A 16,952-nucleotide genomic window follows, 5' to 3' on the forward strand; every position below is an offset into this window, starting at 1 on the left:
TGGGAGGGTATTGATTGAGAGGGTGAAGGCAGGTACAGAGCATCAGATTGGGGAAGAGCAGTGTGGTTTCAGAAGTGGTAGAGGATGTGTGGATCAGGTGTTTGCTTTGAAGAATGTATGTGAGAAATACTTAGAAAAGCAAATGGATTTGTATGTAGCATTTATGGATCTGGAGAAGGCATATGATAGAGTTGATAGAGATGCCCTGTGGAAGGTATTAAGAATATATGGTGTGGGAGGCAAGTTGTTGGAAGCAGTGAAAAGTTTTTATCGAGGATGTAAGGCATGTGTACGTGTAGGAAGAGAGGAAAGTGATTGGTTCTCAGTGAATGTAGGTTTGCGGCAGGGGTGTGTGATGTCTCCATGGTTGTTTAATTTGTTTATGGATGGGGCTGTTAGGGAGGTAAATGCAAGAGTCTTGGAAAGAGGGGCAAGTATGAAGTCTGTTGGGGATGAGAGAGCTTGGGAAGTGAGTCAGTTGTTGTTCGCTGATGATACAGCGCTGGTGGCTGATTCATGTGAGAAACTGCAGAAGCTGGTGACGGAGTTTGGTAAAGTGTGTGGAAGAAGAAAGTTAAGAGTAAATGTGAATAAGAGCAAGGTTATTAGGTACAGTAGGGTTGAGGGTCAAGTCAATTGGGAGGTGAGTTTGAATGGAGAAAAACTGGAGGAAGTGAAGTGTTTTAGATATCTGGGAGTGGATCTGTCAGCGGATGGAACCATGGAAGCGGAAGTGGATCATAGGGTGGGGGAGGGGGCGAAAATTTTGGGAGCCTTGAAAAATGTGTGGAAGTCGAGAACATTATCTCGAAAAGCAAAAATGGGTATGTTTGAAGGAATAGTGGTTCCAACAATGTTGTATGGTTGCGAGGCGTGGGCTATGGATAGAGTTGTGCGCAGGAGGATGGAGGTGCTGGAAATGAGATGTTTGAGGACAATGTGTGGTGTGAGGTGGTTTGATCGAGTAAGTAACGTAAGGGTAAGAGAGATGTGTGGAAATAAAAAGAGCGTGGTTGGGAGAGCAGAAGAGGGTGTTTTGAAATGGTTTGGGCACATGGAGAGAATGAGTGAGGAAAGATTGACCAAGAGGATATATGTGTCGGAGGTGGAGGGAACGAGGAGAAGAGGGAGACCAAATTGGAGGTGGAAAGATGGAGTGAAAAGGATTTTGTGTGATCGGGGCCTGAACATGCAGGAGGGTGAAAGGAGGGCAAGGAATAGAGTGAATTGGAGCGATGTGGTATACAGGGGTTGACGTGCTGTCAGTGGATTGAATCAAGGCATGTGAAGCGTCCGGGGTAAACCATGGAAAGCTGTGTAGGTATGTATATTTGCGTGTGTGGACGTGTGTATGTACATGTGTATGGGGGGGTTGGGCCATTTCTTTCGTCTGTTTCCTTGCGCTACCTCGCAACCGCGGGAGACAGCGACGAGGTATAAAAAAAAAAAAAAAAAAATATATATATATATATATGAGTGCTTGTATCCATAACTACTATCCATGGGACATGAATGTGTGTTGTGCATGTGTTGGTATGACGTTATGAAAATATGAGGAGAGTGCCTCATGAGATGGACTTTTGAGATCATGAGGTGAGTGCCTCATGTGACGGACTTATGAGATAATGAGGTGAGTGCCTCATGTGATGGACTTATGAGATAATGAGGTGAGTGCCTCATGTGATGAACTTACCAATGCCTTACAGAAGTTGGATTTAGCGTTGCCAATCGAGCAGTGGGTCCGTGTGCTGGAGCAGGTGCTGTTGGTGATGCTGCTTGTGGGACGTTGGCTACTGCCCAAGGGTGAGTCATGCTGCTGCCCAGGTACTGCCCAAGGGTGAGTCATGCTGCTGCCCAGGTACTGCCCAAGGGTGAGTCATGCTGCTGCCCAGGTACTGCCCAAGGGTGAGTCATACTGCTGCCCAGGTACTGCCCAAGGGTGAGTCATGCTGCTGCCCAGGTACTGCCCAAGGGTGAGTCATGCTGCTGCCCAGGTACTGCCCAAGGGTGAGTCATGCTGCTGCCCAGGTACTGCCCAAGGGTGAGTCATACTGCTGCCCAGGTACTGCCCAAGGGTGAGTCATGCTGCTGCCCAGGTACTGCCCAAGGGTGAGTCATACTGCTGCCCAGGTACTGCCCAAGGGTGAGTCATACTGCTGCCCAGGTACTGCCCAAGGGTGAGTCATGCTGCTGCCCAGGTACTGCCCAAGGGTGAGTCATACTGCTGCCCAGGTACTGCCCAAGGGTGAGTCATACTGCTGCCCAGGTACTGCCCAAGGGTGAGTCATACTGCTGCCCAGGTACTGCCCAAGGGTGAGTCATATTGCTGCCCAGGTACTGCCCAAGGGTGAGTCATGCTGCTGCCCAGGTACTGCCCAAGGGTGAGTCATGCTGCTGCCCAGGTACTGCCCAAGGGTGAGTCATACTGCTGCCCAGGTACTGCCCGAGGGTGAGTCATACTGCTGCCCAGGTACTGCCCAAGGGTGAGTCATACTGCTGCCCAGGTACTGCCCAAGGGTGAGTCATACTGCTGCCCAGGTACTGCCCAAGGGTGAGTCATGCTGCTGCCCAGGTACTGCCCAAGGGTGAGTCATACTGCTGCCCAGGTACTGCCCAAGGGTGAGTCATACTGCTGCCCAGGTACTGCCCAAGGGTGAGTCATACTGCTACCCAGGTACTGCCCAAGGGTGAGTCATGCTGCTGCCCAGGTACTGCCCAAGGGTGAGTCATGCTGCTGCCCAGGTACTGCCCAAGGGTGAGTCATGCTGCTGCCCAGGTACTGCCCAAGGGTGAGTCATACTGCTGCCCAGGTACTGCCCAAGGGTGAGTCATACTGCTGTCCAGGTACTGCCCAAGGGTGAGTCATGCTGCTGCCCAGGTACTGCCCGAGGGTGAGTCATACTGCTGCCCAGGTACTGCCCAAGGGTGAGTCATACTGCTGCCCAGGTACTGCCCAAGGGTGAGTCATACTGCTGCCCAGGTACTGCCCAAGGGTGAGTCATACTGCTGTCCAGGTACTGCCCAAGGGTGAGTCATACTGCTGCCCAGGTACTGCCCGAGGGTGAGTCATACTGCTGCCCAGGTGCTGCCCAAGGGTGAGTCATACTGCTGGTCAAGGGTGTGTCATACTGCTGGTCAAGGGGGAGTCATACTGCTGCCCAGGTACTGCCCAAGGGTGAGTCATACTGCTACCCAAGGGTGAGTCATACTGCTGCTGAAGGATGAGTCTGCTGGTCAAGGGTGAGTCATACTGCTGCCCAAGGGTGAGTCATACTGCTGCTGAAGGATGAGTCTGCTGGTCAAGGGTGAGTCATACTGCTGGTCAAGGGTGAGTCATACTGCTGCTGAAGGATGAGTCTGCTGGTCAAGGGTGAGTCATACTGTTGGTCAAGGGTGAGTCATACTGCTGCCCAAGGATGAGTCATACTGCTGCTGAAGGATGAGTCTGCTGGTCAAGGGTGAGTCATACTGCTGGTCAAGGGTGAGTCATACTGTTGGTCAAGGATGAGTCATACTGCTGCCCAAGGGTGAGTCATACTGCTGGTCAAGGCTGAGGACTCACACTGCTCTCACAGTGGCAAGTCATTAAAAAGTGGACAGTAAGCGGTGACCACTTCAGTAATCTTGTTATCATCTGTAATGATCATTTCATCACACACCATACATGAACTGCTCACAATATCATACCGTTGTATGATGTATATATTAATGATGTATATACTTCGTGGATAATGTATATAATACTCTTATGTGTAGGTCAGCTGACGCGGGAGCAGCTCTCACAGCTGTTGCTAGCCTACATGGCAATGGCGGCGGACATCATCGAACTGTTCGAGTGTTTCAAGGAGGACGCCGTCGCCATGAACATCGAACTCATCTACGCCACGCTCGGTGAGGCTGTGTGAGGCCGCAGAGCCTGGGGCAGGGTGGGTGTGTGTGAGTAGGAGGGGATCCCTCTGCTGTGGTCGTGGCCGCCGCTTGCTGGTGTTTCTGCTGACGGTGTAAGAAACACAACCCACCAGGGGTGACGGCACGAGATGGGCGAGGCCACACGTACGTAAGGTCACATGTGATCTGTTACCGTGTGCCTCAAGCGTACTGTACTACGTACGTATGTAACGTGTACATAAGAGTAACGGTTGACTGAAAGATATCAATATTTTCACGACTTCACAAACCATACGGCCGTGTCGAAGGGAGAGGGAGGGAGGGAGGGAGGGAAGGGTTGGACGCTGCAAGGTGCGGCCATGTCTTGAAATGGTGCTTAAAAATGTCTCTATAATACACCTAGATGCAGAATAGAAGAGACATAGATATCAAAGTATAATGCTTTATTTTCACTTAATGTAGTAGTGCGTTTGTATAGTACGATGAAGATGTTGGTCCTCTTAGACGGTGGCTTATGTAAGATGTGTTGTGTGTGTGTGTGTGTGTGTGTGTGTGTGTGTGTGTGTGTGTGTGTGGCTAAATGTAGGATGGTGGCGGCCATTCTTGTATTTTCCTACCCCACTTGTGTTCCTACATTACCCACAATTCATCTACTTCCGGCGTTATCTTCTAATTCTCCATCTCAAACATCATGACGTATTCCACAAGTCTGATGATTCCCTGTATTTAACCCGTCAGTATTTCCTCTGTATCTATATTTCCTCTTCTCTTCCTCACTACACATCCTCCCCTGTGTTCCCCCTGCCGTCTGCCTGACTCCAGTTCGTCTCACAACACACAACTCTCCTCCCCCAGTGTCCAGCACCCTCCTATAGCATGTCTTCTTTCTTCGTGACGCGTTGATATCTTCCTCCTGGGCTGACATGATCCATAGTCCTCCTCCACCCTCGTCACCTGTCTTCACCATCGTCCTTACACCATTACTATCGTCCATCTGCTACAGATCTTCGTCTTCGATCTTCCTCTGTCGTTTGCCATCTTCCTCAGCCATGTTCTCATACACCGAGGACCTCATCTTCCTCAGCCATGGTCTCATACACCGAGGATCTCATCTTCCTCAGCCATGGTTTCATACACCGAGGACCTCATCTTCCTCAGCCATGGTCTCATACACCGAGGACCTCATCTTCTCAGCCATGTTCTCATACACCGAGGATCTCATCTTCCTCAGCCATGGTTTCATACACTGAGAACTCTCATCTCCTCAGCCATGGTCTCATACACCGAGGACCTCACATCCCTCAGCATGGTCTCATACACCGAGGATCTCATCTTCCTCAGCCATGGTTTCATACACCGAGGACCTCATCTTCCTCAGCCATGGTCTCATACACCGAGGACCTCATCTTCCTCAGCCATGTTCTCATACACCGAGGATCTCATCTTCCTCAGCCATGGTTTCATACACTGAGAACTCTCATCTTCCTCAGCCATGGTCTCATACACCGAGGACCTCATCTTCCTCAGCCATGGTCTCATACACCGAGGACCTCATCTTCCTCAGCCATGGTCTCATACACTGAGAACTTTCATCTTCCTCAGCCATGGTCTCATACACCGAGGACCTCATCTTCCTCAGCCATGGTCTCATACACCGAGGACCTCATCTTCCTCAGCCATGGTCTCATACACCGAGGACCTCATCTTCCTCAGCCATGGTCTCATACACTGAGAACTCTCATCTTCCTCAGCCATGGTCTCATACACCGAGGACCTCATCTTCCTCAGCCATGGTCTCATACACTGAGAACTCTCATCTTCTTCGGTTATTTCGTGTCTTTCTCTATGACCTTGGTCAACCGGGGGAAGGGAGGAGGGGGGGTGGGGGTGTGCACGTATGTCCTGCCCGGTCATGTGACGCCCCCGTCTGTGCCTTCGTCAGGGATCTGGTCGTGGTCACTGATGCAGTTCACCCTAGTGCTGAGCGCCACTCACGCCCCTAAGCTGCGGCCCTCCATCAACTACCCACCGCCGGAGGAGGTGATCGCCCTAGAGAACAACAACAACAACAACAACAACAACAACAAGAGCAACAATAACAACAATATCTGCGCCAGCGACGGGGTGGCCAGCAGCGCCACCTGCGGCTACAGCATCAACCAGTACCTGGACATGGACATTATCGCTATCTTGACCACGGTCTTCATGCAGGACGGGCCATTCTTCCTCCTCAGGTAAGGTTACCCACACTCACCAGTACTGTCAACACATTATTCTTCCTCGCACACACGTTTAGGTGTGAGGTTACGTGTCCTCACCCGCCTTCGTGGCCACCCTCCCATACCCCATACCACACACTGTCTCTACCTAGCAGTGAGATGCCATAAACAGAGTTTCCTGTTGCCGATAAGTTATCAGGGAATTATAAACGCTTGGAACACGTCATTACAGAACCTAACGCACTATTAACGACAGTGTTTTAATGAACTACTTGAAACACAAAGAATAATTTGTGATAATCAATTCACAAGCAACAAGAATGAGTGTGCAGGTCACAGTGCTGCCCTGGTATTAGAAGGATCACGACTGTGTACCGACTGTCACACAGTCGTTGTATGAGCAGTTTCATCATTTATCATTCTACTTTAATAAATGCATTATTAGCCTAGCAGTTTATGAAGGAATCATACGTAATTATTACTAATTTCATAACCGTTACACAAATGTTATGTTACCAAGTCCTGTTGCTTGTTGAATACGACCAAAATAAACGTTACAGGTTTCTTCTTATGTTTTGATATTCTTTCAGTATTACGAAACACCTTTCATCAGGTGACGCTAAATCCAAGAATACATCTTATTTCAAACTTTTATAATTACATTTTACAGTAATTTCTTGATTATAATGAAACATTGCTTCATCGATAAAGGAAACCACAGAGGGGGGTTGAGGGGCGGGTTGTATGCGCCCGACTTTAGAGCGTGACAGTAAATAAGTTATCCTTGTTACCCACGTAGCAGAGAGCGCATAGCAAAACAATAACATAAGATGTAAAATTCACTTCTAACTCAAATATTCTGCTACGGTAAAAAAAGAATGATCGAAGGTTAAGACATGATTCAGGTTGTTTGGGTGGCTACGTGGGCAACAAACATATCAGCTGTCATATGAAGAGTGTATTTGAGATAGCTGAAGATGATGTACTGATTTAGTTTGGAAATATGAAGAGAATGTTTTAGGAGAGGTTAACAAATAGGATATGGTTTGAATGACTGAGGAAAGGTTGACAAAGAGGATATGCATACGTGTCGGAAGTGGAGGGGGAAAGGAGAAAGGGGAAACCAAACTGGAAATGGAAGGATAGGGTGAAAAATATCTGCAGTGATCAGAGCCTTAACATACATAGGGTATATCGGGGGCGACGTGTTGTCTATGGACTGAGCGAGAGTATATAAAGCAGCCGGGAAAAATCATGAAAAGGTCCATGGGGCCTGGTTGTGGATAGTGAGTTATGGTTTCGATACAATAAACATGACAGCTAGAGAATGGGTGTGAGTGAATGAAGCCTTGTCTTCGTTGGTTTCTGCCGCTACCTCGCTAATGCTGGAAACGGCGAACAAATGTAAAAGAAAATGTGTGTGGGTGATAATGTGTATACCATCCTTTCTCATTATCATGCTGTAGTATATTAGTGCTCAGTATCATGCTGTAGTATACTAGCGTTCATATGCTGCAGTATACTAGCGCTCATACCATGCTGTACTGGGATACTAGTGCTCAGTATCATGCTGTACTGGGATACTAGTGCTCAGTATCATGCTGCAGCATACTAGTGCTCTGTATCATGCTGTAGTATACTAGCGTTCATATGCTGCAGTATACTAGCGCTCATATCATGCTGTACTGGGATACTAGTGCTCAGTATCATGCTGTACTGGGATACTAGTGCTCAGTATCATGCTGCGGTATACTAGTGCTCAGTATCATGCTGTAGTATACTAGTGCTCAGTATCATGCTGTAGTATACTAGTGCTCAGTATCATGCTGTACTGGGATACTAGTGCTCAGTATCATGATGCAGTATACTAGTGCTCAGTATCATGCTGTACTGGGATACTAATGCTAAGTATCATGCTGTACTGGGATACTAGTGCTTAGTATCATGCTGTAGTATACTAGTGCTCAGTATCATGCTGTACTGGGATACTAGTGCTTAGTATCATGCTGTAGTATACTAGTGCTCAGTATCATGTTGTAGTATACTATTGCTCAGTATCATGCTGCAGTACACTAGTGCTCAGAATCATGCTGTAGTATACTAGTGCTCACTTTAATGCTGTAATGGGATACTAGTGCTCGGTATTATGCTGTAGTATACTAGTGTTCAGTATCATGCTATAGTATACTTGTGCTCAGTATCATGCTGTAGTATACTTGTGCTCAGTATCATGCTCTACAGGGATAGTATTCATATCATGCTGTAGTATATTAGTGCTCATCATGCTGTAGTATCCTAGTGCTCATCATGCTGTAGTATACTACTGCTCAGTATCATGCTGTAATATACTAATGATCAGTATCATGCTGTAGTATACTAGTACTCATATCATGCTGTAGTATACTAGTACTCAGTATCATGCTGTAGTATATTAGTGCTCATATCATGCTGTAGTATACCAGTGCTCAGTATCATGCTGCAGTATACTAGGGCTCAGAATCATGCTGTAGTATACTAGTGCTCAGTTTCATGCTGTAATGGGATACTAGTGCTCAGTATCATTCTGTAGTATAGTAGTGTTCAGTATCATGCTATAGTATACTAGTGCTCATATCATGCTGTAGTATACTTGTGCTCAGTATCATGCTCTACTGGGATACTAGTACTCATATCATGCTGTAGTATATTAGTGCTCATCATGCTGTAGTGTACTCATGCTGTAGTCTACTAGTGCACACTATCATGCTGTAGTGAGGCAGTTTACTAACGTTTACCCAGACTTATCTGTTTCCCACCATCACTAGGATGACGCTCATCTTCGGATACAACGTGATAAGTTACCTGAACATCTTCTTCACCTGTAAGAACACGCTGGTGGTGTCCCTACAGCTCTATCGCCTCTTCGTTCTCTGCTCCAAGAAGCGTCATCTGAATATGAAAAAGGTAACGTCTAGGAATGAGGAAATTAAAGGTTTGTTCCAGTAAGACACACACACACACACACACACACACACGTCAGGGAAGAGTTCCAAGGAGTAATTCTTGCGTTTTCAAGATTTCTTTGGGCCTACAGCTGCTGAAGCCTGGTATGTACAAGTAAGGGAGGAGAAGGGTTGGACAGAATGTGACGGGGTCCCTAAGTGATTGGCTGTTCAGTTCGTGTGCCAGACTTTGCGCGTTTAATGTGGATTGGCAGTTGTTTCTTGTTTGTTGAGTTGTACGGCCTCTCTCAGAGAGGAAGTAACTAACATCTGGGGAAGCGAAGTGTAGCTAAGTTACCGTATGTAAGTGCAACTCTGACTTGACAAAAGGGGAGTAAAATTTTGTAGCGAGACTTAAACAAGACAATGTAATTTGAAGACAATTTTTCCTCATGACTGAGGCTGTTATGTGCTAGTAAGCTTCATTGATATTGCCCTGGGGGACCAATTTAAGACCCTTAGCACTGCTACAGCCAAGAAAGTCTGGTATTGACTTCCAGGAGTGTTCGAAGACCCGTCAGTCAAAACAAGACCTGCAAATAAATTAGAGAAGGAAATGAAAGAAACCACACAAGAATAAACATTTGGAGATGTTATGGAACATTGTTAAGAATTAAGGCCAGAGGGTGACACTGCTAGAGCAGGAGTTAAAGAAAATAAGGAATTATTTCCAGGATCATGATGGGAGTCATGAGATAACAAAGGGCCTTAGAAATCTGAAAAATGTCGTTACGTGAACATGAACAACAGTTGAATTTAGTGGACGGGATTCAGGAGGTACATGTGTAAATGAAGCAAGGAGAATTCATCAAAAAGCAAATAAGATCTGATGGGTTCTTCCCAGATGTACTAGAAATTTTTCAGTTAGAGGAAATAACTGTAACGTCTATAGAATCTGCTGACATTAGTGGGCAGGGAGGTGCAGAATACAGTCAAACAACTACCATCTGGAGACGCCAAACGAGGCAACCTCCCCCTCCCCCTGCACTGCAGGGAGAACAGTGTGGTTAGATGGTAATATTAGACTGAGGGTAATGTATTCAAATGTTGATGGACATTATAGTGGGCAATGGTAAGGACCTGGAACTGAAAGATCGTATCGGAAAGTGCTCCTGGTGTTGTTAGTGATATGGAAACAATGCTTACTAAAGATATGCTATCTCACCTGTTCTGTCCAGTGGTGTGGTGTACATGATAATGAGGAAGAAAAGAGAAGGTATAGGAGGGAGAGGTTTGGCTCCCGTAACAAAAGACAGGCTGGAGATTCGAGAAACATTATAGAATGGCTCATTCAAACAATGCAAAGTAGGAAGAGTAACTGTAAGGAAGACGTGCACAGTGATCCTATAAAGAAATGCGACGATCTAGAACGAATAAACAATGATTCCAATATAGGAAGAGTTAGATGGTATATGGAGCAGTAAAACGCTTCTTGGAGATGATAACGTACTGATGATGGGGGATTTCAAGTATGAAGAGATAGACTCGGAGAATTTAGATTATCATGGAGTTAGGGAGTCATTGAGACACTTTTTTTTAATACTGTATACACGAAAATTTCGTATACCAGCGCGTCAGTGAACATGCTTAGAAGAAAGGAAGTCTTACAACATCACTGCTAGATCCTATCTTGACATATCCTAGCATAAATATTGAGACTATTATGTATGATACGCCAATTGGAAGTGATCAAGTAATGCTCAAGTTTGAATATTGGGACAACAAGAGCATTAGAGGAGCACAGGTGAGACAGGACATGAGGGATGATATAATCGTGGAAACTACACAGACCACAATCATTTCTTTGGTAACATAGATTGGGAATGGAGACGAGCAGCTTTGTGGTTAGAGGTTCTGTGAAGTTTACGATGAAAGATGAAGAAAATGGGTATCTCAAGTCACAAATACAGAGGCAATGGTAAGAAAGAGGAAATAAAAGATATCAAATGCAAATGAGATTCGAGGTATCCAGTGACGAAGACAGCCGGCACTTCAGCCAGCCAGCATTTGCACGGTATAAGGGAGCAAGGGACGAGTGTAGCAGGATCAAAGAGGGTAGGAAGAAGGAAACTTTGAAAATAATATGTCGTCAGGAGTCGGTTGTCAGTTAAAGAGCAGCTGATCAGGTTAAGGGATCCAGAGGAAAGAATGGAAAAGGCTGATGTAAGGATGTATGATGAAGAAATGAGTAACAAGTTCAAAGGAGTATTGAAAGTGGAAGATACTTGTTCAGCAACATCAACGGGACATGTTGGGGAGGAGGTTTGAGAACTCATCGATACATATAGAAAAAAATATACCAGAATACTAAAAGGTCTTTACCCATACAAGGCTCATTGTCCAGATGAAATTTCCCACCTGTGCTAAAGATGTGTACAGATGCACTAGAGAGACCATTTGATACCTGATTCATAATATCACTGGAGAGACGAAGTGTCAAGGAGATAGAAAAGAGCAAACGTCATATTGAACCACAAACCAGTATCACTGACGAGTGAGGCGTGTAAGGTTCTGAGGAGGATTTTTAGAAAACTTAAATGACTTTCTTTGCTGAAGAGAAATGACCTTAGTGAGAGACAGCATGGTTTCAGGAAGGGAGGTCATGTTTAACAAGCCTCTTAGAACGCTACGAGAGAGTGAGCTCTGTCTTAGACAAAACGGAAGGATATTTGTATTGTACTCTTTGTGTCTGGACTGCCAGAAAACACTTGACACTGTGCCACATGGGAGGCTGGCTCAGAAGCTGGATCACCGGGCACGAATAAGAAGGACACTCCCTCGATGGACAGTGGATACTAGAAGAGCCTCTATATGTCTCGGAAGCCATCAGCGGAGCGCCACAGGGTTCTGTTCTAGGACATTTTCTCATTCTGATATGTGTAAATAACTTGCCTGAAGGTATGGACTCCTACCAGAATATGTTTGCAAAGGTCATAAGGGAAGGGATAAGTAAGGAGGATTGCATCAACTTACAAGGGAACGTAGACAAGTCTCAAGGTTGGTCTAAGAAAATGAAATTCTACCCGAGCCAATGTAACTTGATGAAGATGGGACAAAGTGAACGATCTCAGTATGATTATCATCCTGCAGGAATCAAGCTTCAGGATTCTGGGTGCGAGAAGGACTTGGTAGACGACATCGTTCCTAACCTGTCACCTGAGCTTCATAATGGAGAACAGTTATGGAGACAAACTCTCTGCTAGTAAATAACAGAATAGCTCTCCAGTATATGGATAAGGAAATGTTCAGCCAGCTGTTCATATCCTACATAAGGCTAAAACTAGGATGTGCTTCTCAAGTTTGGTCACCGCACCTTATGAAGCACAAATAGCTATTAATAGAGAAGGTCCAGGGGAGGACAACAAAGATGTTATCAAAATTAAAGAATTAAGAGAGCTGAGTAAGAGAGAAAGGCTGCAGACTTATAATTTGCTCACCTAGGAGGAGAGAAGATTGTAGGGTGACCTGACCTTCAAGTTCTTAAAAGATTGATGACACAGTGAACAGTTGGAGACAAGATTCATCTCCAACTTTCCTAATCAGACACTAGGAAGTGTAAAGGGGCAAGTCCTCCACTGAGCGTTTTACGGTTCAAAGAAAAAGATGGAAAATATAAAGCCAATAGGATTTGTAGTTTGGGTATTACACTGTTCTCAACCATCGTAGTAGCCAACGCTGCATTTCGGGATTCCACAATATCCTTGAGATACAAGAGATTTATAGTGTATACGGTCAGAACTATTCTAAACACATGAAGTCTCGAGATTCATATGTTAAAGCTCATTCATTCATCTGGTGGTTTTAACATGACAAATGATGGCCATAATGTCCCTGGCAGTCGATAGGTTAAAAGTTTACATTGATGTTATTGTTACAGTGTGTCGGCAGGCGCCAAGTGTGGCGAGGTAGGTCATAAAAAAGCTTGTCTGTAAATTGAAGAAACTCCAACAATAGTCAGCAGAACACTTAGCAGTGTTTAAAGCATCTGAATCTGTAACATAATCCTTCAGATACTCGGATTTCATCATTCAAAAAACAAACTTGAGTAAACAAAGATTACTGTAGAGGGCGTTAGTAAAATAAAGAAAACATACTCGTACAATCTTATGGGGGAAACTAAAACAAACTACACACACACACACACACACACACACACACACACACACACACACACACACACACATATATATATATATATATATATATATATATATATATATATATATATATATATATATATATATATATATATATGCACTATAGTAACAACTTGAGTTTATGCTCAACATAGATAGATAACCAACCAAAATCCTCTGGGGTGTGAGGATGGGGGATGGGATATTGTATTCGTTTCATATAAAATACAACGTTAGGAAAGGGAAATGCTCATAGATTTATGGGTTATCCAAATTATACAGACGTTCTCATACACCAGTTGTATCTAGTGAAGTAACCACACACTCAAGAGACTGATAATCAGACATATTTTAAGCCCCTGAGAACTGTTTGTCTGTAAACACATAATGTGTCCCACAATGCACTTGTTCATTTTCGTGTTTATTTACATATATCCGTTGTTATACAGCATGGGAATCGGTTGTAGTTATTAGATGCATTTACGTACTAATGGAGGATTGTTTACAGAAGGAACCTCTGAGTGAGCAGCGAACCCCCTCCGTGGTCAGTGTGGGGTCTGAGGACAGCAGTCATCACGAACCTTCCATGATGGTCCAGCGCCATCCTTCTCTTGTTCTTCCCTCAGCTCCTCCACACACCACTGCTGCTGCCCTGACTCCGGCTGACAAACTCGACATCAACCAAGCCCTCGAAGAATCCCTTTTAGAAATCATTGAGCAAATTGGAGAAGAAAACGTATTGAAAGAACTTGAAAACCTGATATCGCTTCCTGATGAAGAGGAAATGGCAAAGATGAATTCGTCGACAAGTTCACGGGAAGTGAACGAGCAAAGTGTGGGGCAGACATCGAAGGGAGAACCTTTGACGTGTCCTGCGAGAGAATGTGAGGAGTGCCTGGAGGAGAGTAGGTACACTGGCTCCCAGAACTATAGCAGTCCACCCTCGTACCACCGCAAGACTCTGAAGAGGCAACACAGCGTAGCCAAGAGAAATCAGGAATACGTAAGGCGAATACAGGACTTTCAGAACTCATGTTACGGCAGCGACTACTACAGCGACAACGACGTGGCAAACGACCGTATCCACTCCGTCCAGGGAGGCATCGGCTTGTCGTCCACAAGCCTCACAGATCCTCACACAGAGAGTCGACGACACGGCTGGAACGTGATACACGACCGTTACCTTACCCAGCAGGAGGGGGAGTGGCGGGGCACGTCCGTCCCATCCATTCTACACCGTGAGTCGCCCAAGCGAGGCGTCCACACCTCGATAGCGCCCCTCCTCCCTCACCATGACTCCGACAGCCCCCAGTTCTGCCGTCGAGAAAAGCATGGCTCCAGCTTGAAGGGCGGAAACAGAAGCAGAGTTCCACTGCGTTCCTCGCTGGGTAGCAGCCTCCCTTGCCACCAAAGCTTCGCCACCCGCGACCACATCCCCAGCAAGTGCGACTGCATCTCTGAGTCTGACGCCGACACCCTCGAGACAAACGTGTGACGTAAATCACTCCCAGTGCTCCTCACCTGAACCACCGAACTAACACGTAATGCTGGTTGATTCTTCTCGTTACTTGTAGTTTGTAACACAGTCCACATGGAGCACCAGGCACGTGAATGGTTAGAAAATGATTGTTAGGCAGTAATTGTCATCATATGATTATCATTATCAATTACTATTTCTGGGGGGAGGGGGTAGAAGAGAACGATTGCTATTCACGTATTTCCTGCGTAGGAAACACGAAAGAGGGGTTTCCTGCGTAGGAAACACGAAAGAGGGGAAGGAGTGAGGAGCTGGAAACCTTCCTCTCTTATTTTAACTTAAGAGGGGAACGGAAAGATGAACCAAGAGAGGATCTTACCTCGAAGACTTTGCTATCTATTTCTGACGCTACCTCGCTTAAGTGGGAAAAGGCAAGTGTTAAAGTTTGCGATGATTTTAGAGCAAAGGAAATAACGCTTGGGGAAACCAGTTGTGAAAATCAGTGGGCTTTGTAGAGAGGTTTGTGGGGAGAGAGACAGAGATTAAATGACGAGGGATACAGGGCGAGAGAAAATGAAAGAGGAGGAGTGGGAGGCATTAAAGGAAGCAATGCATATGTGTGTGGGAGAAGTGTATGGTATGTGGAAGATAGACGTATGGAGAGGGGTAATATGTGGTGGGATAATGAAGTTAATTGCTAGTAAGAGAGAAAACAGATGTGTGAGGACAGTATCTGCAGTGAAAGAGTGTGAGTGATTCAGAAGTGCACAAGAGAAAAGTGTCGAAAGACGGGACAAGATCTGAGAAATAGGGCAAATGAGAGATGGGGAGAGAATATGAGTAAACTTCTACGAGAATGATAAGGTATTTTGGAAGGTGGTAAACTGTAAGAGGAGAACCATATAACAAACTGCTGGCAACAATAAGAGTGGATGAAGAAGTGGTAACAGACGATAGCAACAGACGCAGAGATGGGGTGAGGGTGGCGGGTGGAGTGTGTCTGGACAAAGTGGTACGCGAGACGAGGTTACTATATATGTTATATTATAAAACATTTCCAATGTTAAGGGTATATTGATCAATTGTCCTCCTCTTATGGTCACAGATTGTATTTACCAAATTCCATCCAGAGACTGCAACAAATTCTACATAGGTGAAACAAAGAAGCGATTAGATACTAGAATAAAACAGCATAAATGCACTATACGTAATGACCAGTAGTCTAGTGTCTTGTTCGTACATCTTAGTAATTCTAATGACTCACTTGATTGGGGAGATGCCCTAGTTATTATTAAGCGTTGGGATAGGAAGAAAATATGATATGATCCAGCATGATTAAACACCATAATGACAATGTACTGAATATCAGTACAATCATGTACAAATAAGCTAAATCCATTTGTTGTTGAGATAATGGTAAAATGTTTCATCTCTTGTTCACGAGTTTCTTTAAGTCATTCTAGTGTGCGGTATTACCTGGATGAGGTCATCCGGGAGACGCCAGGTCAAGCTCAGGTAAAGGATGGGTCAAGCAGACTTTTGTGCCACCCTCGCCATAATGAGAGGCGAGGTATATTATCATCATCACCACGTTTGATTATACAGGAATCTGTTGTGTTTCATCCTCGCCTTACACTTAACTATAATCTTGGCATTTTCCCAGTGAACTGAGTGATTACACGACCCCATTCCACGTTCCCTCCGTTTCTGTATACATAACCTCCATCGTGTCTATTTTTCTTACTCTGTAACTAGTCCTTTGAAGACGTGGTAATACACGAAAGTGCTCCGGATCTCGTGTTTCCTTTCCCTAGTGGTGCTGTTGGTGAGACAGGAACAGACAACTGAGGCTCGAGTCTAGACTATCTCATTAACGCTACCTCAGGCAAGGGTATCTGCGATTGCGAGGTAGCGCCGGGAACAGACGAAGAAAGGTCATGTCCGCTCACATCCATTCTCTAGCTGTCATGTGTAATGCACCGAAACCACAGCTCCCTATCCACATCCAGGCCCCACAGACCTTTCCATGGTGTAACCTGGACGTTACACATACCCTAGTTCACCTTACTGACAGCACGTTGACCTCAGTATACCACATCGTTCCAATTCACTCTATCCCTTGCACGCATTGCACCCTCCTGCATGTTTAAACTCCGATCGCTCAAAATCTTTTTTACACCATCCTTCCATCTCCAATTTGGTCTCCCCGTTCTTTTTGAACCCTCCACCCCTGACATGTATATCCTCTTTG

At 45.4% G+C, this 16,952-nt stretch overlaps 1 protein-coding gene across 2 annotated transcripts in view; it reads left to right on the forward strand.

The window, feature by feature from the left end:
• Window positions 1-16,494, forward strand: part of LOC139760936 (uncharacterized) — a 29,978-nt gene extending 13,484 nt beyond the window's left edge. For both annotated transcript variants that reach the window (XM_071684722.1, XM_071684723.1), the window contains exons 3-7: window positions 1,707-1,803; window positions 3,757-3,891; window positions 5,831-6,122; window positions 8,912-9,050; window positions 13,733-16,494. In XM_071684722.1, coding sequence (XP_071540823.1) covers window positions 1,707-1,803; window positions 3,757-3,891; window positions 5,831-6,122; window positions 8,912-9,050; window positions 13,733-14,719 — 1,650 coding nt within the window. In that variant the 3' untranslated portion in view covers window positions 14,720-16,494. The remainder of the gene's footprint in view (window positions 1-1,706; window positions 1,804-3,756; window positions 3,892-5,830; window positions 6,123-8,911; window positions 9,051-13,732) is intronic.
• Window positions 16,495-16,952: the final 458 nt, after the last annotated feature.

Source organism: Panulirus ornatus, chromosome 38, assembly GCF_036320965.1.
Source record: "Panulirus ornatus isolate Po-2019 chromosome 38, ASM3632096v1, whole genome shotgun sequence".
Classification (NCBI taxonomy): Eukaryota; Metazoa; Arthropoda; class Malacostraca; order Decapoda; family Palinuridae; genus Panulirus; species Panulirus ornatus.